The sequence below is a fragment of the Melanotaenia boesemani genome, chromosome 13 (genome assembly GCF_017639745.1).
Source record: "Melanotaenia boesemani isolate fMelBoe1 chromosome 13, fMelBoe1.pri, whole genome shotgun sequence".
Taxonomy (NCBI): Eukaryota; Metazoa; Chordata; class Actinopteri; order Atheriniformes; family Melanotaeniidae; genus Melanotaenia; species Melanotaenia boesemani.
This window is the reverse complement of record NC_055694.1, coordinates 18,171,538-18,199,277: the sequence shown is the minus strand read 5'-3', so window position 1 is coordinate 18,199,277 and position 27,740 is coordinate 18,171,538. Positions and strand designations below refer to the sequence as shown.

General features: G+C 40.8%; 1 protein-coding gene across 3 annotated transcripts in view; it reads right to left on the bottom strand.

Annotated features, from left to right (window-relative positions):
- Positions 1–27,360, bottom strand: part of samd11 (sterile alpha motif domain containing 11) — a 51,255-nt gene extending 23,895 nt beyond the window's left edge. The window contains exons 1-4 of one of the 3 annotated variants that reach the window (XM_042003194.1): positions 26,627–27,360; positions 25,346–25,437; positions 13,923–14,098; positions 5,754–5,863 (exon numbers count right to left, since the gene is read on the bottom strand). In XM_042003194.1, coding sequence (XP_041859128.1) covers positions 5,754–5,863; positions 13,923–14,098; positions 25,346–25,437; positions 26,627–27,326 — 1,078 coding nt within the window. In that variant the 5' untranslated portion in view covers positions 27,327–27,360. Of the gene's footprint in view, positions 1–5,753; positions 5,864–13,922; positions 14,099–25,345; positions 25,438–26,317; positions 26,456–26,626 lie in introns of those variants that run through there. The other 2 variants (XM_042003195.1, XM_042003196.1) reach the window with 2 other exon arrangements.
- Between the last annotated feature and the right edge of the window lie 380 nt (positions 27,361–27,740).

The window sequence follows — 27,740 nt, the reverse complement described above, 5'->3', positions numbered from 1 at the left end:
CACTAATGGACAAGAGCATGCATAGACACACTGAATGCCTTTCACGATTTCTACTTTCTCTGTCCTCTCCTTTATGATCTCTTATTCTGTTTTCATTTTCAAACCACCAGTGCATTTTTTTTACTTGCCCATTCAAAAAATGAAGACTCCATCTATCATATTAGTGAACCCCCATTAGTTAAACCCCCTCTTCTACCAAACACACACAAGCTTACACCCACACCCAGAGCCTCTCATGATCAAACATATACACTCGAGATGTCTCTTGAGCCGACCTCACTCAAGACACCGCGTCTCCTAAGCGAGTGCCCGAGGGCCAGAGATTTGAGGGCGGAAAGCTTTTAAAGCCAATTAAATGGGGCTTCTTAGAGTACCGGCGCTCCCTTTTAATGCCAAACCCTGAGCTTTGCTAGCGTCTATGCAAACCCTTTTACTCCCACTAACTCCCCTTACAGTCATCTTCACGACCCCAGGCCTTTTTCTATCACCTGCTTGTTAATTTTGCTAAGGTTGTGGAATCAGCTGTTTTGCTTCAGTTTCAAGGTTGTGAATTTCATTGTCAAAACAGTGCAATTACATAGTGCAAAAAAGGCATTATTAGCTATGATATTCCCCCATATTTTTGCCATTTGTGGTCACTACAGTTTATATAGTAACTTTTTTTAAAACATCATTTTCAAGCATTCCCTTCAGTTTCTCCTAGCTACTACTTCCTTCTTATTTTCTCTTTCCCCCTACTGAGAGGAGAGGAGAGATGGACAAGAACAGAGGAATGAAAAGAGAAAGAGGAAACAGCGGGACCTAAACGTCTTTCAAGTGATGCCACCGGGGCAAAACATCAGGCAGGAGAGCGCTCTGTTTTCTTCTGATTTCCTCTTCTCCCTCAAACTTCAGCTGTCCCCCTCTCCTCTCTCCATCCCATGGAGCATGTTGACAGCTCAGACAGCCAGACTCCTTAATTCCTCCCTTACTCCGTTAATCTGTCATCTTTATCAGGCTGGGGCGGTGGGAGGGAGGGGGGTGGGCCGTGTGGAGAGAGGAGCTGAGGGGCGGGGGCGTGACAGGTGGGGATGTGGGGTAGGCCGCCAGCCGCAGCCCCCCGATCAATCTCCACATTACAGCTGACAGAATGGTGCTAATAACTTATTGATTCTCCCTCCGTGTGCCGGGGCCTCCGCCGGCCCTGAAAGCCCTGTCATTGATTGGCTTACGGGCCGATGCAGCTGGGAAAGGGTTGGTGGGGTTGGGGGGATGGATGGATAGAGGTGGCTGATGGAGCTAAGGCGAGAGGCATTTCTGATCATGCTGAGAAGAGGATGCACCAGTGAAACAGTAACACTGGTAAATAAAGAGCACCTCTACTGTCTAATTCCTTCAGACAGGATGGAATGAATTATAAGATGGACAGAGATGACTGAAATGTCAAAAACTGACTGATCTTAAAATTAAAATCTGTGGCTTGTTGTGGTGGAGGTTAAGTTTTCAGCGGCATTGTCTGTCTGTCCGTCTCTCTGTCCATCTGTCTGTCTGTCTGTCTGTTGGCAACATAACTCAAAAAGTTATGGACAGCTTTTGATTAAATTTTCAGAAAATCTTAGAAATGGAATAAGGAACAAGTGATTACATTTTGAGGGTGATCCAGATCACCACCTGGATCCAGGAATTTATTTAAAGGATTCTTTACTATGGGGAGAGAGGGGTAATTTTGCAATTAGAACTTCTAACTCAAAATAATGTCCACAGTCATTAGCAAAACAAATTACAATGGCTTGGCGGAGGTCTGCACATATGAGTGCTTCTAGTTTTAACTGGAATGGGCTTAAAGTGTCACTAATAAAACATACAACTATGTTACTTTTTGACTTTCTTTCAAAAGTCACTCCTTCCCAACATAAAAACTACAGTTCTACTGATTTGTGCTGGAATACCAGTGAATAGTGGGACTTTTGATTTCTAATGCTGTGGCACTGACCTGAAGTGAAGTCCTTTTGGTCTGAAGAGTTTTGTTGGATTTTAGAATAATGAATATACATATCATTGTCTGCCCTGCCATGGCCTTCTTATGAAACAGGACTGCATAACTAGTCAAATAAAAACAGGAAAACTTGGTAAAGTATGTTTCACCACTTTGATTCAAAAACCCATATTTCTTGTTTGTTAGTGTGTTGTTGTTTTGTTGTTTTTTTGTTTGTTTGTTTTGTTTTTTTTGTTATGATGTGTTTTGTTGGAAATATCGTTTGTCTTCTGTTTTGGTAAATGTATTTTATAGAAATTTTAATATTACATTAAAATTGAGTTGTTAAACAGATGTCTAAACTTTTTTAATAAATTAGTTTCATTGCATCTGTTGCTTGAATTTGGATTTGAAGGAAATGCTTGTATGTATAGGAGCATTTGCACTTCAGCAGTGGTGGTATTTTAAATTATTTCTGAAGTATTGGTTCTAGAGCCCAAGTTTTTTTTTATCTCTTTATAGCTGTGGTTAAAATTATAGACAAACTTAAATGTTTTTATATACCCTTTGAACATTTAAACACTTCAATATTTCTAAACTCATTAAAATTTATAAAACAAAAAAAACTTTTGCCCTGACAAATAAGTTTATATATCATGAAACACTCTCCTCCTGTCTTCTGTTATTCATCCATTTACTGCTTTCTCTGTCAAATCTTCAGTCTGTCATCCCAACCTTCATCCATCTTCTTCCGCTTACAGCTACTGTTGCTAGGTAACGGCTCATGCCAGTATTTGTGCAATATTCCTGTCAATCATCTCAAAATTCACAGGTTATTAAAGGCATTTGATGTTTTAAAAGCATCATCAAATAATTATATGCCACATGTAGTGACATTTTCACAATTTCATAAGATGGATGTAAAGAACATATAATGGTATGCACTGCATTACTCCACTGTTAGCTAATATTAATGTTGTTCAAATGTACAAAAAAATCGTAAAAGTGATGTCAAATAAAGCCAAAATTGAAGGATAAAGGAGACAAAATAACAGCAGATATGATAAAAATTTCAAAAGTGACAGCGACTTTACTATGATAAGAGTAATGACATCCCTGTTATTTATGACTACGTTTACCTGTTTGCTTCTTTAGGAAAGAGCTCATATCAGAGCTGATCTGCAAGCGTTTCCTTTCTATGCTAATCATGTAATAACAAGCTGGTATTACTTTAAAAGCCATCCTCACTAATAATTACTTTAAAAGAAGAAGTCCTGCACAAACATGCCAGACTGCAGATTCACACGCAAGTAAACCAAGCAAATTTTAAACCACAGACGGAAAGGTGCACATGCACTCACACACACAAAAATGTTCTCAAGACACAAACCGCTGCTGCAACCCCCAGCCACACATACACGCCAACAGGCTGTAACTGCCTCTGGGAGTCTGAGTGTAAGGAGCAAGGGAGAGGTAGAGAGTGGCGGCCCAAAAAACACCTTATCTGCCTGTTTGAGTCTCCGGTCTGACCACAGAGCCACGGTTTACAGTCTCCACAGGCTGCCAGACTCTCAGCGTCAGCGCCCTGAACAACCCCACCACCCCCTCCCCCTCCATCACAGAGCCTCTGAATCGCCAGTGGCTGTGGAGGGAGGGAGTGACGGATGGAGCACGGAAGAGAAGGAGGGAGGCAGCCCTCCTGTCTGTCCCTCAAATTTAATTAACGGCCCACTCTGGCACAGAGAAAACCCAGCAAGTCTGCTTCCTTTTGCTCCTGACCCTCGCCACACACACAAACACACACACAGAACCATCCGCCGCCATAGTTGTTTCTTGCCCTCCTCTGATACTATTAAAGCATTCACTCATCTATTTCTCTTCTGTGCCTTGATTTCCAAATGGTTCTTCCATTAATATATCTCTGTTTCTCACATTTCAGACTTTTCCTTAATGTCTCACCTGTCCTACTCTTCATTGCCTCCACAGTTCACTGGCAAACATTTCAGGAGGATAAGTCAAATAGCAGGGTTGAATGACAGAATAGAATACACATTGTATGATAGCAGAAAGCTGATTTGAACGTCTCATCCATCTCAAAGTCAAATTTATCCACTGCTGTACTTCATGCTCATTTCACCCACCTAAGTGTTTGGATGCAAATTTCAACCGGTGTTGATTTAGCGTAGGCATGCATCTGTATAAATATGTGTTATTTGTGTAATTGTGTGTTTGAGTATAAGTGTGTGTCTATTTTCACTGGCAGACAGAATTAGAGCCAGTGGCTGATCGGATTGGACTTGTTTACAGACACGAAGCGAGCTGCTTAGGCAGCCTGTTAAATCTCTCTTTAATGCTCAAACGGACAGATTTTAGGGTCTTGGACCCCCTATAGCGTAGACCACACTGCGCTCATACCCTCCCCCATCACCACCCCACTTATCCACTCCTATCCACTGTTGTCCTCCCACATTAAGAACACTCAAGGCTCTGACTTTTCCATTAAGTTTAGCAGCTGATTAGACTGGAATATTGGAGGAAATCTGTCCCAAACTTGGGGTCTAAGGCTCTGGCAAAGCTGGCGGTTGAACAGTCTATAATACCGTCCTCCTCTTCCACCCACCTTACCTGATATCAAAGACACCGTATGGGCAAATAATCTGGCAGACATAGGAGGTGAGCATAAAGGGATAGGGTATGGAGGTGTTGGGTCTGGGGTGATTATGCCACTTGCTGTGCCTCTGGCTAATGGGATAAGAATGGACAGGGTCGAACTTCGGGCAACACTGGAGCAATGGTACAACCAGCTCACCTCAACCATTAATCAAGGGTAAAGAGGTTGGCTTATGGGTGTTTTCAGTTCAGGGGATGGATTTGTTTCAATCAACACTTTTCTATATCTAGCATAGATAAAATGTTACAATAATAATTATTGTACTTTTATACAAATAGAAATACATAATTATTTGTAATTTCACTGGATAGTCTTGTGAATTAAGGTTAAAAACCAAAACTGAGCGAGTTTGTTGTCAGATTTTGATGTAATAAAATGAAAAATTTGCTTGGATCACAGCGAATATATATATATATATATATATATATATATATATATATATATATATAAAATTGGTTTTTTTTTACCATGAAGCCTTGATGCTATTGGTCATACACTTTGAGTATCATATAGCGCATCAACCAAATGTAATGTATGTCATTATAATATGTACAACCAACTCAATGCGGCAGCAAATCCAGTATAGTGGGTGTGATTGCTGAATAGTGATATACAGATGGCTGCCGAATATCCTTAAACAGGATTCTTGACAAGTAGCTGTGATTAAATGAGGTCTGTGTTCTCATGGTAAGCTGTAGGAAAAGCTCTTAGCTTAGCACATGCACACACTATGGTTCCTCTGCTCACATGAAACTGGATTAAAGACAAACAAAGCTATTTATTCAGAGTTAATTTAAAACAGGGGGTTTAACAAAAATCCTGGAGTGCGGCAGGGAATGTGGGAAGAACATTAAGTAATCAACTTGAGCGAAACCTTTAGGAATGACTAATAAGCTTTTGTTAAATTGCCCAAATCACACAGATTAGAGCTAATTATGGGTAATGTAACATTTATATGTGTTACAGCAGATGTAAAGGTGGCATATATCATCAGCCTAGGAAAATAAGAAAGGGAATTCTAGAAATCGGAAGCTGCATTTTACCTGCACACTGACAAACCAATAAATTAAACTACACACACACACACACACACACACACACATATACACAGCATTGCAGGGATCCTACCTGTGTGTCCAGTACTGGTGCTGTGGTCAGAAGCTGACTGGCCGTCGGGCATGCCGTGCTGTCTGGTGTGGTGCAGGTTGGAGATAATTGTGGAAAGGTCACTGTCACGACTGTAAACACACACAGGAAAGACAAGATATTTAAAATCAACTACAGGGAAATCACATTCACATTTTGCAGTTGAAAGCAGTATGTGAAAAAGCATTGATGTATTAACTGAAATCATTTTGCACCAACATACCACAGAGATCCTCCATCCAGACAGATCTGATCTCTATAAAATGTAGTCCTTCACACAGACTTAGCAGCTACAAGTGTCTGTCCTGCTAACTGGCTCTTAGCTCTGAGGTGTGTAATACACTCTGACAGACTACTGCATCCAGCACTTTCAGATCTCATCCTTACTCATCTTCCACACTAAGATGTATTAATGAACATATTCACAAGTCATAAGTAGTTTAGCAGCTTAAAATCTTATTATGACTCCTTTTCAGCTGTGGCTATACATGGCTGTTTTAGCTAAATATGACAACTAAATAATATGAAAAGACAGATGAAGAATATATTTTTTTCAAAAACACATGTTCTGTGCTTTAAAGACATTGATTATTAAAATAACAGGTCTCCAGGTTTTTTTTTCAACACTTTAACCAAACGTCCCTCACAAAAAAGTCCATAAGAGTCACTCAAGCACCCTGTCCTGCCCTTCAGCGGTCAAAGGAGGAGCAGGAGGAGGAGGAGGGTTTACAGATTAGCCCTAGAAATGGTTGGAGCCTCTCTGCCCTTCCAAATCCTCCATTCTCTGTCTTTCTAAACTCCCCACACCAGTGGAACCACACAAGTGTGTCATGGAGGTATTTCATGTGCAATCTGATTACCATACTGATCGCATTAAAAAGGAATAATGATGGGAAATAGGTGCTTAGCGTTTGAGAGGAGTATATGGCAGTTGCGTGATAAAAGTGTTATCAGAGTAATGTATGGTAGGAGAGCCATAAAGCCAAATATTTTACTTATTGTCTAAATATCATTTACTGTTATGTGACTAGAACATGCAATTTTTTAAGACGATGCTCCAAAGTCAGTTAGCATGTGAAGGCTCATCTACACTGTTGTATTGTCTTAAACCTTGCAGCACTTGTGTGTTTCAGCTTCATGACATCAGCATGCTCTCCTACAAGCAGGGATCACATTTATTGGTTTAACTGGCAACTTTACTGAAAGCACAGTAATCTGTGAAGGGGGTCTGGTATGACACGGCAAGCATAGTTTATGGGACAGAAGCGGTGAATGGTTCTTAACTGCCACCACCGTGACGAGGCCACACTGTTTGCGGCTGCTGGATTGGGGTTTTTACAGTCCCATGATTACAGACTCCTGCTGTAATGTCAGGCTGTCGGTCGCCAAGCTGTTTTCCTCAGAAAAGATGAAGGGTAGTGCTAAGGGCCTCATGCTGGCCTCACCAGTCACCTCTCAGTCACAGAGAACCAATGACTCAGAAATAAGTCCCAGACAAAACAGTTCCCATCGGTTGCTAGGCAAGGAGACGCTTGATTGGACTGCAGCTGAAAACTAATGATAGACTTCTTTTTAACGTGTAACTTGCTAAAACTGGTAGCTATTTATGTCTGAAAGCCCAATGATTTTCTCCAGAAAGAAAATGAGATATAGGAAAGGTTTGTTAAAAGTTATAAAATAATGTATATATTCCACCCAGTGACTCCAGCAAACAAACTACAGCTCAAACACACACTGCAAAAGAAACTGCAGCCAAACCCATCAGTCAGCTTGCTGCATTATAACACCCCCTCTGTCCATCATTTAAAGTGATCATGATAATGCCATCCTGAACTTCTCAGAGAGGTGATGGGGTTATTATCCTGTGGCGAAGTGGCCGCTCTAAGCCATGAACGGCAAGGACATTGTTAGTTGGGTAATTAGCGCACTTCTCCTGAGCTGTCCCGCCTCAGCTTGGGCTAATGAGGGCTTAGTCCTATCCCCACCCTTGCCCTCTCTCAAATCCTCCTCCCTTTCCTGTGGGTGGAGGCAAGGTCACACTCAAGCCATGGAAGGCGGAGAGGGGGTTGGGCACGTTGTGTAAAACCCAGTCACCTGAGTCAGCGCTCCCCGAGGAGCACCTAAGGGATAGCTGGGAAGGACGGGGGCCTCGAAGAGGATACAAAGGGGGTTATATTGTGACTGTTGGGCCTGATAGCTAGGAAGGACATGAGCCGCCTTCTTATCACCCAGGTACACACCGGAGACAATCATCTCTTGCTCAGCTCATCCTTAAACTGGTCAATATTGCCCCTCCATCTGCGGATTCAGAGCAGACACCCTGACCTCAGACACTGGGGCAACAAATATGTGTTATTACTCAAAATCTGTCACAGATATGACTGGTATCGAACGATACTGATCATATCAAACGTTCTAATAATTAATTTACTTAATGCTTTCTAACAAAATACATATTGCTCACTTATGCAGTATAATACACATTACTATTCTAATAGTCCAAACAACATGAAAAGGGTCCTCTGCTGGTATAGCAATGGGAGTTCACTTGGTATAAATGTCCAGTAGTGCCCTGCTGTGGCATTGGCACATAAAGCTGAGGCAACAGAGCTGGAAGTCACAGTGTGAGCTGGCAGAAGTTGGCGGCCCAGGCACCCTGACGCCATGTCTCACACCACCGCTGGGAAAGCGCTGACAGACAGACGGCAAGGAAGCAAAAGCGGAGGAGGAGAAAGAGAGACACATAAGACAGGGAAAAGGGTTGCGATTGCTGTGTAACATCTGGTGCTTGCAGGTTTGCTACCCTCATCTGCTCAAGACAACAGCCTGAACACACCCTGCTACAACCTGCACAGGTGGCCCACAGCAGCAATCAAATACTGCCAAGCAAGATGTAATTTTCAACAACCAGAGCACAGCAAGATATGGACATCGCCGACCTTTCCTTACAGCTCAAAAAGAATACATCCAAGAAAACCAGCACTTTTGGATATATCAAGTGTAAATCAGGAATGTAGATGCATTTCATTTCATTTTTATATGTTATCTAATTCTTGTGAGCAACTTCCACACAATTGTCATGCTTCTCACAGCTAAATCAGAAGGCAACTTGCAACTGGGAACCCTGCAAGCACAGGGGGTAATGAATAAATACAGAAATAGATACATAAATAAGTAAGAGTAGCCCTGCTTCACTTCTCTCTGTTGTTCCTCCGCTGTACAAGCTGACATGAGGTCGATAAAGCAGCCATGGGAGGAAAGAAAAGTACAATGGAAATAGGATATACAGTAACGCTGTTGAACTGAAGTTCTCCTGAATACCTAAGTAGTTTCACTCCTGATTTCTCATCTGAAATACACTTCATAAGACACTAATCTTGTTCACATTTTTCTAATTTGGAGAGACCTTCAAATTTTAATGCACATTTGGCCAGTAAAAGGACTTTATATATATATATATATATATATATATATATATATATATATATATACATTGTAAATATACAATATATGATGTAATTCCTCTGAGCTTTCACAAATTGCAGTATGACGCCAAAAGCCTTATTTTTACCTGATTTCAGCAGAGAGGAAATGGTGAACAATAACCAGTGTGTGTCAAAATGATGAGATAAAACTGGTCGAACATTCCTGGCCATGTTTTTGTTATTGTTGTGTTTTGACAGGCAGGTAATACAAAAGTGCTTTTTTATGTGGACACAATAAACATATTTTTGCTAGCCAACATCCAGTCCACTACTAAAGTACATTGACTCTGTTATAATGTTAAATGTATTCAAACATTTCTGAAGTAGAAAGCTTCTTGAAAAGGCTATAAAACTCCCCGCCTTGCTGTTTTCATGCAAAGACAAGTTATTAATGGAACAGCAAAGGTCATTATGAGTGTAAGGAAGGGGCTGTGAACAGACTGTCTGACATGTAAATACACCTACACTTTGATGTGTAGAGTGTGTGCTTGTGTGTATTGGTGTATAAAAAAGAATGTCATAAGAGGTGTACTGAATGACTGCACTAAATCACTGACGTCTATTATAAACAAATAAAAACTGTGGATTGTTCATTAAATACATCCTGTTCCTCTGAGTCCTGGGGTGGTGTTTGCATGATTCTAAGCTTACACACACAACTGTTTCTGGCCTGCTAGTTGGCATTGCTATGATGACAGGGACATTCTGTTGCTCCTGAGTCACTCTGAAACAGATAGACTCGGAGCTCACAGATGAGTGAGGGCTCAAAGTACACCCCCCAAACAACCAAGCGGTGTTTGCAAAGGAAAAGTTGTATAAAAAGAAATCTTGAATCACGGGCGCCAGATGGGTTGAAGGAACTCATGGATGTAATTTATTTTACCCTAATGTGAACAGGATTTAAATGGTAGCAAGTTAAACACACATGAGAATTGCGTTTAGCTCTGAGAATCCCAAGTTTCTGTTGAATGGGGGTTAATGGGAGGAAAAGGTAGACTTTCTGACGCTTGGAAGAAAGTAGCTCAAAATCTGTAAGTCCCAGCTCTTTCGCAGGCAAGGTTCATTTGAAGCCAACTTAAATTCCTCCGTTTTTATATATAATTTGTGTAAGTACAGGGAAAACTTACACACTCTTGTTTAAGAAAAAAATTTGGGCCAGATTTAGAGTGAATTCTAGGGTGGGGAGGATTTCTGAGTTTTCTTAAAACATAACCTGTGATTGTGTCAAATCTATAAAAGATATCAAAACCTCCTTTTAGTCAAAATTTTATTTTTCATGACCCATTTAAACTTTAAATTATATTTCTAGTTGAAAGTAGGCCTCAGCTGTAAGTTTCCAACGTAGGCTAGGTTGTTGGCTCATTTGGGACGAATCCCATTTATTCCTATGCGGGAAAAAAAAGTAGCTTTTTTTTCTTTTCTTTTTTTTTACGCAAATTACATTAACACTCTAACACTTTTGTACAACAAAAGTCATAGCACACAAGTCCTGGTTTTGAATAACCTTTGTGGGGGTAGAGTCAAAGCTCCAGGCGAAGTTAGATGCCAAAATTCCAGCATGCCCAATGCCTTTCAGCATTGGCACCCATTACGATCAAATACTCTGACAGTAAGTCTGAGTAAGCTTCTAATTTCAGTAAACAGCTTTTTATCAGAATCAACCTGCTACAAACACTTCGATAGTCATGAGTTTTGTTTTTCCGAGTGAGCACAAACGCTCACACTGTCTCAGTGTTTCGCTGAATGATAACAAAGGATAGGAAAAAGCTATGGCAGCTCTCACTGTAGCTTTAAATGATTTGAGGACATTTGAAAAAGTGTTTATTTCAGTCACCACTTTTTCCCTTGTTTAACATCAGAAAAGATGGCTCTTATAAAGTACAGCCCTGGTATCAGGCACTACAACTTTAATGATTTAATCCACAAAGACTGCAATAATACATACAGTAGAAGAAGAAAGAAGACACAAATTAAACATTTGCATACAAGTGATCAAGAGGCAAAAGGTTTAATTTAAATTTAGAGAACCTGTCCTGATGTTTGTCCTAGTAAAGTGTAATAGTAGGTACAATGAAGTTTTATTTCCAGAAGGCTCAGGCTGAAAGGCAGATGTCAGCAGGTGTAAGTTATAAAATACACAGTGGTTGCTAGATAATTACCCAGACTCTCAGTCAGCATTTCTCAATCAAAACTTGTTATCTACGGCCAACTAAAACAAACTAAAGAAGGCTTTGTTTTGCCCTTGAGTAAAACTGAAATCTTCAGACTGTCCTCCCATAAAAAAAGAAAAAAGCCAAAAACCATAAACAAATGTGTTGTTTGTGCAAGCAGCTTATTCAACCCATGACTTTGTTTCATCATGACAGTGACCTTAGTAATTATGAGGAGAAAAAAGGAGGAAGTAAGGTAGAGTAATTACACTGCCACAAAGTCCTCACTGGGAGGAAGTTGCGTGGGATGAAGGACAAAACTCCGGATATAGTGCTGCTCCTTTGCATATTCCAAACCCAAGAGTCAATCTCCCTTTTAATCATTTCTCACTATGAACTGTTAAATAATGGAAATTTCCTAAGATGATATTCATAAAAAAAGTTTATCAATCAGATACAAACACTTCCCACAACATCAAACTATAGTCCAGCTCCTATATGTTTCCAAAGAACTACAACAAGTTCTGACACCTGTAGAGACTCCCATATGCATTTTATTGTATTTATAAGTATTTGGTTGATTTTACTGTCTGGTAGTAATTCAGTCTGTATGTGGTTTTTGTTTATTGAGCAAGGGAAAATCCAGAACTATGCCTAAAAATCCATCATCAATTTTCAATATTGTTTAAAAGAATATGGGTTATCTTATAGTAAGCCATCCAGGCATCTAAATAACAATTATGACCTATGAAAACAAGACTTTTGACACTGATTAAATCTTTTTTAATTACAATAGTTACCTACATTAATTAGAAAAAATACATCTTTAATGATATACAAAGGTACAGTAAATTGCTCTATTAACTTATGCTGTAAAAAAAAAACTTGACACATGACACAGGTTACTACAACCAAGTGGGTGTGTCACCCCTGCCGCCAGCCCTGATGATGTGAGGATGAGACATCACAGACGCACTCACACATGTATACAGAGACCCTGTATTTTTCACATCCATTGGCTAAATCCAATTTGTTAAGACCCTTCTACGACTCACTTACGAAGCTGCGGTCAATGGAAATCACATTTCCATGATTGGACATCCCATTATCCCGTTCGTCCAGACCCACATTGGGGGATAAAGCAGGGCCGAGACGGATGCCCACGACAGACCGGAGCTGCGGCTCCAGCGAGTCCGTCGCCTTTCAAAGGGTAAAAGCCTGACATATTAGTCATAAGTGTTCTTTAAATTCATTATCATCTTAACACGCCAGCGGCACAAGTGTCAGGGGGAGGGGAGGCCCTCTTAAACGAGGTTAGTGGATCCATTTAAAGCTTCACAGTTGCTGTGCTGTCTGCTATGTCACACGCAAGTCTCAAGACATGAAAAACATCCCCTCCTGTAATGAGTTTGCACAAGCTGCTTATAATGCAGCTAGGGACTTTCTGAGGTTAATCAATGAACAGATTCTGCATTATAACTGTCAATATGCTGTCTGCTCTCTGAATAATACAAATAAGTTTATTTACATACCATAATAAGAAAATCCATGTGAGAATTATTCACATGGGAATTAGACAGACAGACAGACAGACAGACAGACAGACAGACAGACAGACAGACAGACAGACAGACAGACAGACAGACAGATAGATAGATAGATAGATAGATAGATAGATAGATAGATAGATAGATAGATAGATAGATAGATAGATAGATAGATAGATAGATAGATAGATAGATAGATAGAACGATCCTTTGCTTTAGTTCCTAACAAAGCATGGTGTGTGAACATGACTATTTGATTTAAACAGGTCTTTGGTGAATGTGGTTTCCCTTTCCATGTACAGACTTGGTGATTTTGCTGAGCCTTTTAAAAGTTCAATAAGGAAGGAAATGGCACTACTGGCCATTGGGTTGTGGGAAAAAATCTAATCTATGTTTACAATAAAGTAGGGTTGTGTTAAAATAAGAACTATATAATAATTTATCAAATGTTTTCATCAGTTATGTGTGAAAAAATACAACTAAAACCATAGTAGAAATAAATCTATATTCAACATTCTGATCAAAGCAAGCAGTAACAGTCTCTCAATACCAAGTCAAGATAGTTATACTGAGATATACCAAGTGGAAGGAACAGCAAAATACAAACTAACAAACCAATTAACATTCTGAAAGCCCAAAAACTTCCATTTGACATCTCAAAGCAAACATGTTTTGAGGCATGGCTCTCTGTCTAAAATTGAGCCTTTAAAACTTTAAATTATTCTGAAACAACTTCTGATGAAAACATTAAGCACGTCTCAGGTACCTGAAGAGTAGCAAACAAAAAGAAAAATCACTCAGAGGCTAACATGCTATTTTCAACCTTTCTCAACACATGTATTTCCATGTACAATAAAAAAAGACTCTATAAGAGCATGACAGGAACATCCATGAGTCCCAAATGTCAAACAAGCCAGTAAAACTGCCTGAAGCTTGAAGGTATGGTCACAAAAATCAAAAGTGCCTTACCTTTTTCTCATGATACTGTAATGCAACTCGTCCTCCTGCTTGATGTGGGCATGATCCCCGCTGGCCCGCTCACTGCCTTCGCTGTCGTCACTGCTGAAGATGGAGGCCAGCTCCTTCTTGGGAACCCGGTTAGGTGGAAGGGGGATGGTGCGTTTCTCTGCCAAGCGCCCGCGGTTCTGAAGACCATGTCACACAGAACAGAGGACATTTTAGCAACAGGATTCGCCACTCTTCGACACGAAAGTTAAAAAACACAACTTTACAATTCCTTAAAGAGAAAACCTTTTCTTTCTTCTAAACTGCTTAAAATTTGGAGGCACAGATTAAGTTATTCATGTGTTATTTTGCATTACAAGTTGATTTCTGTGTTCCATTATCTTGTTGATGAGACATCTTTACCATACCATTACCATAGCTGAAGCTAAGTACCTAAACTGATTTGAAAAATATCACAAATTGATTCAGAGGAGACGTGTATATAACCCACACTGAGTTACACATAAAACCAAAATAAATATTAAGTTTTAATGATATAATAAAGTAGATTTACTGTAACAGAGACTGAAGTCCCATTCCTCCTCTTTTTTAAGTCTAAAATAAATGAATGGGGGAGATACTCTGAGTGTTTATTTTGTTCCAAAGCTGCTAGGAGTAAACAGAAAAAAGTAGGGATTAAGACAAGAGTGTGGCCCTCAGGGAGCGAAGAAGTGAAGCTGGGCGACCTTTAATGTGACCTGAAGGGGTCACTGCAGATTACCATGGCCTATCACAGAGAAATAGGCAAAGGGGAGAAAGGGGAGCAGAGGAATAACCTAGCTAGGAGGAGTGAGAACTGGAGAGTGTAAAAGAGAATGAGTCAGAAATTGGAGAAGAGCAAGGGAACAATAGGCTAACACCGAGGAGAGGGAGAGCAGATGTGGGCTTGTGCAGGAGAGAGAAGATGAGAGAAAATGCAGAAATAAAAGAGAATGTGGTGGGTCAAAATATGAAAGACAGAAACCTCCACTGAAGAAAGGTCTGTCCAGTGTGGGAGAGTGGACTTGGATTTAAAACTATATTCTCTTTCACTCTCCATGCCTGCATCTCTGCTCTTACTCCCAAACGCCTTCAAGCCCTCCAGCTATCCCTTCCACCACACGCAACCCCACACTCCTCCACTCAGCCCCATCCCCTCCTTCTCTTGCTCCATCCATCCCAGGAGGTGCAGTAGATTGAGTGGCAGGCAGGGGCAGGAGGAGGGATTTGGGGGCTCCTAGCCAAGAGGCAAACAGGTGCAGCCCCTCTGGAGTCTCTCAAATGGCAGACATTAAAAAGAGTTGGGGGAGCAGAGAAAGATGAAAACATCCCTCAGGATGAGCAGGCCACAGGGTTCTGCACATTTCTCTCCCTTTTCTTTTCCTGTGTCTTGCCAGAAAAGACATTTTTTTTCTTTCTTGCTGGAGCTTTTTACAAGCCGTACTCCAGCATCTGAGGACTGTGAATCACTTTCTGGAAGAAGTGGTCCTTCCACACAAGGCCTCAATGTAGGAATTTAGTCCTGGAGCCTGAACAGGGTGATGGAAGGGCAACCGGGAACGAAACATCATGTCAAAGCGAATGAACGCTCATTTATGGACACAACCACAGTTCTTTCAGGCAAACACATCTGTTCAATACAAATTCTCCTCCTCGAAGTCAAATTATTTCTGTCTTAACTCACATGGAACGCACTCAAGTTCACGTGAACTAATCTCACTATCAATACACATAAAAGCATGCACTCTCACACAGATGCACACACCTGTTCATGTTCCTTAGAATTCCCCTCCAAAGCTGGGGATTTTACTTGGAGCAGGCCAGCAAAGTAGAGTATACAAGAATAGCTTGTCTATGAGCAGTCGTGACTGCGCTTGTGTGTGCGCATGTAGACAACCACCCACATGGCCGTGACATACCCAGGCTGACAGCCCCCATCCCTTCCTCCCTCTTCTCTCCTCCCGGAAAGCCCCAGTCCTTTCTTTAGTGGCACTGACGCAGAACTGGGGGTGAGCTCCCACTGCTTCCGGCAACACTTCCGCAGCACGGGGGAGGGCTCTCTGAAACAAAACATGAAGTAGAACACACCCCTGGCAGCCCACGTAGGAGTGCTCAAAGGAAGGGTGCCGAGCTCTCAGGCTCGTACGAGCACGCACAAACACACGCGGGTGTGTGCTGAGATGAAGCAACCTTACTGTGTGTGGTCAACCTCCTTTCAGCCATGGAAAAAAGTGTCTCATAAAAGTCCCACTAAAAGCACCTCTATGAATATCACCTCCCACGCTTTCTGTCTGACAGTCAGGCGGCCAAGAAATATATCTGGGCTTCACATTTACACACAAAAAGGAAAAACACACACACATATGGAGACACATGCACAGAGAAATACCGATCAACTGTTTACGCAATCTAGAGTGAGAAGTAAAATGATCATATCAGGACATGATTTAAACATCCAGAAAACATTCCTATAACAACTCATCACTGTCTTTGATATAGGGGCCGGTTGGAAGAGCAGCCATCCACCAACCAGAAAGCTGGTGGATCAGTTCCAGGTTTCCCCTGACCTCATGCCGAAGTGTCCTTGTGCAAGACACTGAACCCCATGTTGCCTCCCGATGTGTCTGTCAGTGAATGAATGTGTGATTGGGTGAATGTGACATGTAGTGTAAAGCACTTTGAGTAGTCAACATGACTGGAAAAGTGCTATATAAGCACAGTCCATTTACCGTATTAATCCACAGAGACTAATGCAACACTCTAAATGACTCAGACCAATTATTGCATGTTAATGCTTTCAGGAAAAACAACACAACACAGGCAATTATTATAGTTATGTGACCTATTACAGGTCAAACATATAAAGAGATGTATTCTATATAAAACAACCATGCTGACTTCTTGTATCAACCCAGAGCCATCTTTAACACAGTATTTTATACAACACTGGCTTATCTCAAAGTACATTACACAACTGTGTCCACCTCCATTTATGTTGAGAATATCATACAAGAATTGAGATAAAATTAACTAAAATCTTCTTTTTAATGTATTCTGAATGTATACATTTATTTTGTATAACATGGAACCATAAGCTGCTCTAACTCATGGTTGTTGACATAAAATAATTGGTTCCACTTATGTAAAGTTAAAAATGTAAAGAAAAAAATATCAAGTTAAAAAAAAATTATTGTTTTAAAAAACTGTAGGAACCCACTCATGACAAAGTGTTTCTTGAAGATGTTGGAGTGTGTTCTAAGTATGGCCATGTGGACTGTTTAAAGCCTGTCTTTACATTGCTACACTAATTCTGTCGTAAAGAAACTGAAATCACTTTCCTATGTTGTGTTTGCTGGGACCAACCTCAACCAACACATCTTCAATTTGAACTAGTTACACATTAATGATTGATTAAGAGTTCATACTTGATTTTAAACTGATATTAAATTACTCTTTCTAGTTATCCTATTGCGATGGCATACATTGGCTGTGACAGGATGATTCTCTAGTGCTGAGTTATCAACAAGTAATATAGATGGTGCAGGGAGCTCAGAGGAAGGGAACTTGACACCTAAGCTTGGGACTTATGTTTGAGTCTGAACTAGGTACTGCTGTGTTCTCACTCCTTAGCTCCTCTACTCTACTATTTCATTATTCCTTAAACGTCCTTGGTAAGGAAAGCATCATGGTTTGGTGTTATATAAAAAATAAAATATATTTTATTGCAAAAAGCTTTACCAACATTTTGCACGTTGCCATGGCAACACATCCCTTGACTGCTAGTGTATACCACCTTGGGAAATCCTAAGTCTAAAACTGATGCAGTAGGTTCTGACCAAGCAGCAGAATGATGCAATCTGAAACTGAGAATAGGCTGCAGATGTTTGTCAAAAAAAAAAAAAAAACTTTTTAAAAACTGGAGAAAAAATCAAGTCTGTTACATCTGACTCTGTATTTCAAAACAGCTGATTAGACTTCATATTTCAGGTTTACTGAAGATTATTAGTGAGGTTTCCATTTCTGCAGTCTGCAGATGACTTTTCAGTTCATTTCATTCTATAAACCTCTGTTTCTAAATACAGTTAACTCGAGAATTATATGTCAAATACACAGATTCAAAACAAAAACTAACCTCAGGAAAATCTAAATATGAAGACCTAACAATAATCCTCTTAAGTAAGCACTCAAAAGTCAACAAAACTAGATTGTACTATATTCACTTGTAAGCAAGTATGACTGAACTTAGATAAACTGAATCTAATAAGCAAACGTACTGTATAAGTATTTTGAAGTTGCAATTATAACAAAGTCTTTGTTTTCATTCCTCAATAGGGATCATTTTAAATGATAACATTAATAATAACAGTATAATACTGTAGCCTGTGATTCAGCTCATTTGGAACCTATGTTGAGATAGTACTGGGAAAAGTACCCCATACAAGGATTTATCATGTCAAACCAAAAAGAAGGAGACACGTTGATTCATGCTACGTAAAGGGTCATAAGAAATTAAAATCTCTTAGAGACATGAATGCCGCTTAATGGTGACGCCTGAGGTACTGGGTTTTTTAAAGTTCTTTGAAAATCTTGAGATATGGTGGAAAAACAAAAGAGAAAAGCTCGACTAAAGCGGTTTTATGTAATAGCTGAACATTTGTAATGAAGCTTGGCTTTTCCAGTGAAAAATGTTCAGATATACAATATATGTGCAGCAGTAACTCATTTAGTTGATGTGAATGCATCAGTTCATAGCCAAAGCACTGCTTAAATTAGGGGTGTAGTTGATAAAAATCAGTCCGATTTAAACATCAAAGCTATAATTACTTTGCGACACAGCTCTCCATACACCTTAAACAAGTCAACGGTCCCAGTCTACATTGAAAGTCATGTTGACGAGGCTTTTGCTGTAGATCCCACAAAATCAAAGCAAAATTTGGAAATGTCAGAGTCTTAATTAGATGCCATTGTAATGGGAAAGAAACTCTGAGGTACAGCACAGATAAGCCAGGCCTGCAAAGATGTTTATATTCAAGCAGAAATTGTAAAACAATCTAATGTTTTCTCTCTACATTTTCTTCAGACTTATAAAAAAACTCTTGGTGGAAAAGTAGACTAATGAGTGTGTGTGTGGGTTGTTTTTTTGTTTGTTTGTTTTGTTTTGTTTTTCCTCCTTGCATTATTTCCTGAAAGGTGCAATGCCCTGCCGCTGGCTCAAACTAACATGAGCAAGCACACACCCAAACACACACACACACACAAGGCAGTAGCTGCCCGTGACATTCCTGCAGCTGCGGCGCTCTCTCTCCCTCGCACGCGTCCCCCCAGCGATCTCCCTGGGGGACGGATGCCTAATGAGTCACGCGCCTGTCTGCCGTTACCTCGCAGCATCTGTGTGTGTGTGTGTGCTTGTGTGTGTGTGGAGGCGGGATGGCGGGCCGACTTGGCGCGAGCACCAGGAGAAAGGGGGAGGGGAATGAGATGACAGAGAAGGAGAGAGGGGAAAAAAATGAGTTTGAGGAACGAAGGGGAGAACTGGTCATTACGGTGATAACGTAAAAGATTTGAAACAAGGCCAAAATAAACTGCATGTTTGCTGTGTGCTAATGATCTAAAATCCAACTCATCCCAAAATCTAACTTTGTTTAGCTCCACCTCCTCATCTCTGAATCAAATGCATGGACATGACATTTCTACAGGTGCAGCTGCTAATGGTGATTTGACCCAATTTGTCATCTTCTGTCTAAGATCAGGCTGCATGCAAGCATCAGCCATTTTAACCTGGCTACCCTGAAAAATTGAATTAAGTAATGGTTTGATTTATGTGTTCAAGCCTGACAATAATCAGATTTTCATCGTAACTCAATAACAAAGTTTATTTGACTATGACTATGTGGGGATAATGTCTGCTGAAGACAAAAAGATGATTCTACAGAGCACAAAAAAACCAAGCTCTATGTCCTTCTGGCATTATGTGTGACATTGATGCTGTTTTACTGTCATCCTAAAGTAATTTTAGCATTTTCTTACTCTTCACCAGAAGCCATGACAGTATATGCCTACAAAAATCACCAGTTCACATCCACTGTACTCCATGACCCTTCTGGTGCATGTTCAGAAGCGGCTATGAACGACACAACAAGACAAAAACTCACTATTCTGTACAAGCTAAAGAAACACTTTATATTTGCCTAAACTGGTTTTAAACAAATGACTTGTGTACAGATAAGCAGTGTTATAAGACATGTTGATGTGTGCGGGACAAGAATGTAGCTCCTTTAAAACACATGCAAACATAAACACACTGAATGAAAGGAAGCACATCGGTCCTGCTTGACCATCTTTTTATGTCCTATTTCGTGCAAAAGCAAACAATATTTTGTTCCTACTTTCCTAATTTGTTTTAGTAACTCAACCCTTGAAACTTGGTGCTGTTGACATTGTTGACATTGTTGGTGACACTGTAGTTAGTTAAATAAAGTTAAATATTCTATGTTTGTCTATCACACTGTTTCTATATGTTTTCATATTCCAAATGTATAACATTGTAAACTTTCCTCATTAAACATATCCTAATGATACTGTTGCATTAATGTTCACCGAGACAGACTTTAGACATGCCTGAAAAGATTACATGTTCATGTAAAGCTGCACAAGAAAAGAGAAAAGTAACAAAAAATCACACTTAACAGGACTTTTGCCCTGTTGTGCTTTGCTTGCTGTTTATTCTTTTCCTCTGCAAAGTGAATAATGTTAACTCAAATATATTTATTCTGATTTAAAGAAACAGTAGTGACATCATTTTCACTATCCAGTGTTAGACAAGTTGATTTTTTTAACTTTTTAAACGTAAAACATGGAGAATTTGGATATTCTAATAATATTTGTGAGAGATAAATTAAAACATAGAAACACTGTGTACATTCAAGGTTAAGATTCTGGATGTATGTTAATATGTTTTCTGAGTGTGCATAGATTCACTCATATTGTAATAAGAACGTCTTTATTCAGAAATGCTACTGTAGGTGACCCATGACATCAAGCACCAATGAACAAACTTTATAAAGTATAAATGGAGTTGGCAAAGAAAAAATCTGATTCCAGATAGGACTGGGCGTGTGTGTGTGTGCGTGCGTGCGTATGTGTGTGTGTGTGTGTGTGTGTGTGTGTGAGTGTGGTGTACATTAAGACTTAAGGCAACACTTAGTTGTTGAAGCCATGTGAGAGAAAAGAGGGTGGAAAAAAAGTGAGAAAATGCTGTAGGGCAGACAGGCATGCGACCAAGACCCAAGCCTCACCAGCACACACGCACATACATATACACCAATGCAGACACACACAAATGTGCATGCTCTCCTGCACCCGGCCCCCACGCGCAGAGTCGGGCGGGCAGTTGCAGCCCAGTGGAGCGGCACAAGGGGCTGAAGGGGCGAGATGTGTGGGGGGGTTGCACAGAGGGCGAGAGGCAGCGAGGTGGAGGGGAGGCTGCTGGCTCGGCGCTGGGAGGTCAGCGCCGGTGCAGTCAGGCGTGCAAGTGCGGCTCTCACACTCCCCTCTCCCTCTTGTTTCTTACCTCTTTCCTCCCTTATTCTTGTTCTCTCTGTGTTTGTGTAGGCCCACTGAGGTTGCCACAGGGAAGCTTTATAGACAGGTAAAGACTGTGCCTTTCTTTCTGCTGACAAACTCACAGGAAGTAGAGGCAAAAGTGAAGCTGTGGTTTACAAATTCAACTGAAATTGGTTCTTATTTTGGTCTTTAAAAGAGTTTACTTTGATCGAGGTAGAGGAATCTTATTTTAACTTCAAGAACCTAAAAAGGGTTCATAATGCACAACCTTAAACCTGCATCTTTGCTTCCTTTATGAAATATTTATTTTAATTTCAGTGAAGAACTTCAGTTAAATTTCAGAGACCAATGAAGTGAAAAAACTTAACCAGCAGCGATTTTGGCCTAGAAGTGGCAAGAGATGATAAATTGGTAGAATTGGTCCCGTCTGAGCAGGTCCCAAACCTCTGTGAAAGCAAAACCAAATGCTTGGTAGTCAAAACTTTACCATGTTTATGAACATATATGTGTGTGTTGTTCACTGTAAAGGTCTGTAGTGACAGAGTAAACTCCATAGTAGGACTGATAAGTAAAACATATTTCTGTGCAGACACTTACACACAGATGTTGGGGAGGAGGGTTTTCAAGAAGCAACCCCTCAGGCGTCATTGCGATTAACCACATTTGAGTAATAGACAGATGCTCCAACATATTTTAACTGCATTTTAACAGGGTCCACACCCAAACACATACGCTCACACAGTGTCACACGGAGCACAGACATATTTAGCTGTTAAGCTTTAGCATCTGGCTGAAATAGTGGAAGCTAACAGCTTATTTCCTGAGAAAAACAGTTTTTGACAAATACTTCAGTCACACAAAAAAAAAATTAAATAAAATAAATAACAAGAAGAGGTATGATACTGTTTTCACAAATGTGTGTAAATTTTATTTTCCTATGTTCTGCAACACTTCCCAGTTTGTTTCTGGTCTCTATGAGACAGTGACGTGTCGCACCTATTGCTTGAGACTCTTGCAATGTCTAATTTGTTCTAGACACACAAAAAGACACACAAAATGCTCAGATGCACTTGGCACCACCTCAGTTTTGCACACTTCTGGGCCAATGACCAATTCCGGTGTTACCATGGCAACGTAGCATAAGCAACATGTACACACACAAAACACACAGCAAAAACATCGCAGAGTAAATGAATGATCTTTGAAGCTGAGTCCTTCAAGTAACAGACTAGCATCTTTAATTTCACCCAATATGACTTCAGTCATGGAAATGTTGTCATAGAAACCATAAGTTCTAAGTAAAAAGTGTTTATTGTACTTTATGTTTGAGTGTGTGCGTGTGTAGATCTGTGCAACTGTGTGTTTAATTCCACTTTTGCAAGAGCACTCCTTGATTGAAGGAGGTCTTTACGAGCCGGAGGAGGGGAGTGTAATTTCCTCCCGGCCTCCGCCAGTTCCGCTGAAATAACAGAGCAGAGGAAGCCCAGCTCTCCCGGGAGGAGACACACATGCACAAACACACTGATGCGCACACACACTGGCAAACTAGCAAGTCAGTCAGCATCAGGCTCACAAACAATCACAGACAGAGACACAATTACTAAGTACCCAAACATATGCACCGGCAAAAATACAAATACACAGATGCTGGCAATAAACTTCAACAAGCACACACAGTGTTGGGTGTTATATTCCATCTAGCAACTTTAATGAGCAATAACAGTTCAAGCTGCCATCACACAGGAATTGTACAAGTAGAAGCACCTGATTATCACATAACAGCATCAACTGATTTCATATTATATTATGTACAATCAGGATTTTTAAACTCTGCAACAGTTTGTTTCATAATACACGGCTTTTCCACAGGCACACAAAGAAAATTAACACCCGTGATTTCCTAGCAGCCAGGTGAAACGTCTCCCCACCAGCTGCTGTACTTTATGATTGCTTGCCTCATGCCTATGAGCGAAACAAGATCACTCAAAGTTCAGCCGTCAAACTTTCTAAATAAATGCCTGCATGAGGTAATTTGTGTCGGTAGGCAGGCTTGTGTTTGCGTGCTTGTGTGTGTGTGTGTGTGCATGTAAGAGCTCATCAGTGAGAGAGTGCTGGCTGCTATGCCCTGAGGGGAGTCAATGGGGAGAAGGAGACGCCAGTACAGGCCATACAAGCCCTGCTGCCTTCCCTCCTCCGCCTAACCCTCTCAGCCTCGCATGGAACTGCCAGCATACTTAGCCTGTGTGTGTGTATGTGTGCGTGTGTTTGTGTTTGTGTGTCACAGTGATATTCACTTGGTGGGTTAGGCTTTAAGCTTCACCACCACACAAGAAAAGGGAGAGCAGGAGAGAAGACTGGAACAACAACAACCTTAAGGCTCTCATATCTCTGCTTACGTCAGTAACAAAGTTCTCTCAGTCACTGCCGTAATTAAAGTGGAACTGTACAAGTCATGGCAAGCCAAAAGCCAATCAGTCTGATATCTGTAATGAGCCAAAACATAAGCAAACACACTCATGATCTCAAATCCTTCTGTAAAAAAATAAGACACAATCATTTCTGCTGTCTGTTTCCTTCCCCTGACCTCTCTCGTGTCAGTTATTTTGGCTTAAACCTACGTGTCAGGGTGCAGGTCTTCATTCTCATCTGTAAAAAATGTCGCCAGTTTACCTGTATCACTCAAACACCTCCGGCTTATCAAAACCGCCTTTGCCTTGCGTGCCTCACACACAATAATCAGCAGTAGCCACGCTCAGTAGCCCGCTAAGCCTCTTACACCCTTCCCTCAAGATTAGTGCTTGGGAGCGACGACAGATGCGCTCTGTGGTGATAAAAACCCACACACACACACACATGCAAAAGCACACACTCACAGCCCGCTGCACCTGTGTGAACAGATTTGGCAGCAGTGTGCTTGCTCAGAGCTGACACATATACACACAGACACACAAAAACACAGAGCAGTGATGCCATAATCGTGACACACCTGCAAGGCCTCAAGGTTTGGCATTATGCCCCTGGTTCAAGCCCTGAGGAAAGCACTAGCAAACATGAGTTCAACGGCCAGGTGAGGAAGCTGATTCAGTGAGACAGAAGAGGTTGACCGACTATATACCTAACGTCAAGCGGCCATACCACGCAGCTCATCGCCTCTAAATAAAAAGCTGTTTGATAATGTGCGTCTACGAAAGGCTGAAAATGGATTTGATATTCATGCTGAGAAAAATTAGCATCAAAGTTGACGTGTGCCTGTGGGGTCTTCATCATGAAGGTTACAAAGGCAGTGCTTTAAAATGTGCACATAGTCTTAAGACACTCACCCCCATCCTAAGAAGGGCAGGGTCACACACAGTATATCACTAGTGTACTAGCTGAGCTTTTAGAAAGACTCACCTTTTAAAAATATCATAAACAACAGAGGAGGATGTTCACTAGACTGACCTGACCTGTGATTATGCAATATAGAAAATCTGATGTGACTTCATTCAAAAGCAAACGTAGACCAAGTTTTCATTTTTACTTTAACTTAAGGTGAAGCAAAAATTAAAAAAAAATTATGCATAACATTAAAAATAAAAATGTGTCATTTTTTAGTACAGATATTAGTATTACATCAAATCTATCGGCGTTGTAATCTTTCAGAACTTATTGCTCAACATAAATGAGACAAACTGATTCCTGACCCCCCCGCCAATCAACAATTTTCAACCTCTTATGTCTAGATCAAAGAAGCTGCCCTTGAATATGATCAAATGAATATCTTTAAGTAGCTCCCACTCTGTAACACAAGGACACAGAAATAGAGGAGGACAAAGAAGTAGCATCATCAGACAAAGTATTCTTACCACTGGAGATGAAATTCTGCAACCCGGACAATCACAGATTGGAGGATGCACCTGTAAGATTCCTTTGGACATAAGCGTCTTGAGACTTTTTCCTGAAAAAAGAAACCCCCCCAAAAAAACAAAATAAACCCTCTTTAGTGTGCAATATTATCAACTCATTTCTATGACTAATCATCTCACGAGATGTTATAAACTTGCTTAAACCTGTTTTACTTTATATATATATATATATATATATATATATATATATATATATATATATATATATATATATATATATATATATAAATACTTTTAAGAATGCAAAATCTAAAAGAAAAAAAACCTCTCAGAATTAACGTTTAAGAAGAAAGTCCCTGCAGATAAACTTAGCTTACCTCTATAATGTTGTCAATAATTGGGCCCACAGTCCAGTACAGACAGCTAAAGAGACAGAAGCCTACTGTCATCTGTCTATAGGAAACGGTATAATAAACTATTAGGCTATCATTTCTGACCTGGGGGCGACACCCCCCCCCCCCCCCCCCCCCCCCCATCCCCACCTCCACACACACACACACACACCTTAACGCGTGTCAGCTCTGCTTGACTAACCTTAAGTGTGCATGTGTGTGGCGAGAGTCCGCGTATCAATCTTAATTACAGCACAAATATACTGTTACACATCTCAAGATAATATAAATATATGTATATGTACATATGACTGCTCTCAAGATTGTTTTCTAGAACATACCAACCAAACACCTGCAGAATGCGTCTCGAAGATCAGCTTCTCTTTAAATGGTTGAAATAGCAAATAAAAACCATTCGAGTTCAGCACTAACTGCTGTAAGAGCTGAAAGCAAACATTATCGTCTAAAGTTCCCTTAAACCCGACATGCAGTGCGTAAAAGTGTCAACATCCACGCACACATGCTAGCTGCAGTTCACGATTCACGTCATTATAGTGAAAAAATATTTGAAGTCTCTCACATTTAATTATCCATGCCTAACTTTTCACCCCAGTCGCGTGCAGCCAAATCCAGATGCCGCCGTTTGGTGTCTGTTCGCAGCTCAAACTCTGTGTCAAAGACTCGGAAGATGTGTGCAGAGTTTGCGGCTTACTCAGCTGTCTCTTTACGCACTGACTGCACTACTGTAACCCTTTCACTCCAAAACTCAGAACCGAACCACCAGACCCAAGTTAGTCCCCACAGAAGATGCTTCCCAGAAAGCTTTAAAGTAATCTCAGACTATTCTTTTCCCACCCGTGAACCGTGAGGAAAGTGGATGTGTGCTTACCTTTGTGTCTAATACTCCGTTTCCAATCTTTGGCAGTTTCTCGTCCGCTGACAAACTGGAACTCGTTGGGGGTGAGCCACTCGCCCCTGTATTTAATTGAAGGTCCCTTACTGCCTTGACACAGTTTGTTAATATAAAGCAAAGCCTTGTTTTCTCCGCACTCCACCTCGATGCATGGCTCTCCGTTGTCGAAAAAGGGCTGAAAGTCGGGGATGGAAGAAAATCTCTCCAGCATTAAGTCGTCCGTGTGATGGTGAAGGTGCTGGTGATGCAGCGCCGAGTCATGGAGCCCCAAGTACGCGCGGTGATGGGCGAAAATGTGGTCGTAGGGCGGCGGATGCGGGGTCACCACGGGGATGGCGGCGGCATTTAAAGGGGCCAGGTATTCGGACTGGTTGAACGCGGTCAATGCCATGTCGTCTCCATCCAGCCGCTCCTTTTTGATGGCAGGCATGTTAGTGGGAGTCGAGCGCCGGTAACAAGTGAAAAGCTGCTCTCTCGATCCAACTTGAGCGTCCTCTTCGTGTGTGAGTTGGGCTGACCCAGACTTAGAGACGCGCCGCTTGGTTTTACGCAGAGTCCCCGTGTCGCCGTGAGACAGCGGTCTGGTGAAGTTGCCGGATAGATTCCCATTCAGTAGTTTCCAGCTCGCAGCGGCAGCAGCGCTCTCCGCCAGCCTCACAGCTACTACCTCCCACATTTAATCTCACTCGCTCTGTTAATACCTGACATGCTGGGAAGCCCTGAGCCCCTTACATTATGCTACTTATTGTCATCACTACCGGTCAAAGCTACACGTCCTATCTCCTATTTCTATCCCTCCTTAGAATTCTGATTTATTAGTGGTATTATATAAATTTCACAAAGAAAAGGACGAATTTATAATCGATACTTCTTCAAATACAAAGAAGAGTAATGTCATTGAGAATCGGGAAGGAAATTTGGCCAATATGTGGCTTCAAAGCCATTAATGATAATTTTAAAAAAGAAAAAAAAAACGTATCTTGGGCTACTTTAACATATGTTACCAGTCGAAAATCATAAGTAAAAATACGAGGCTCATACCAGTGTTTCTTTTTTGTAACATTAATAGCGTTTAAGTCTGGGACGAATT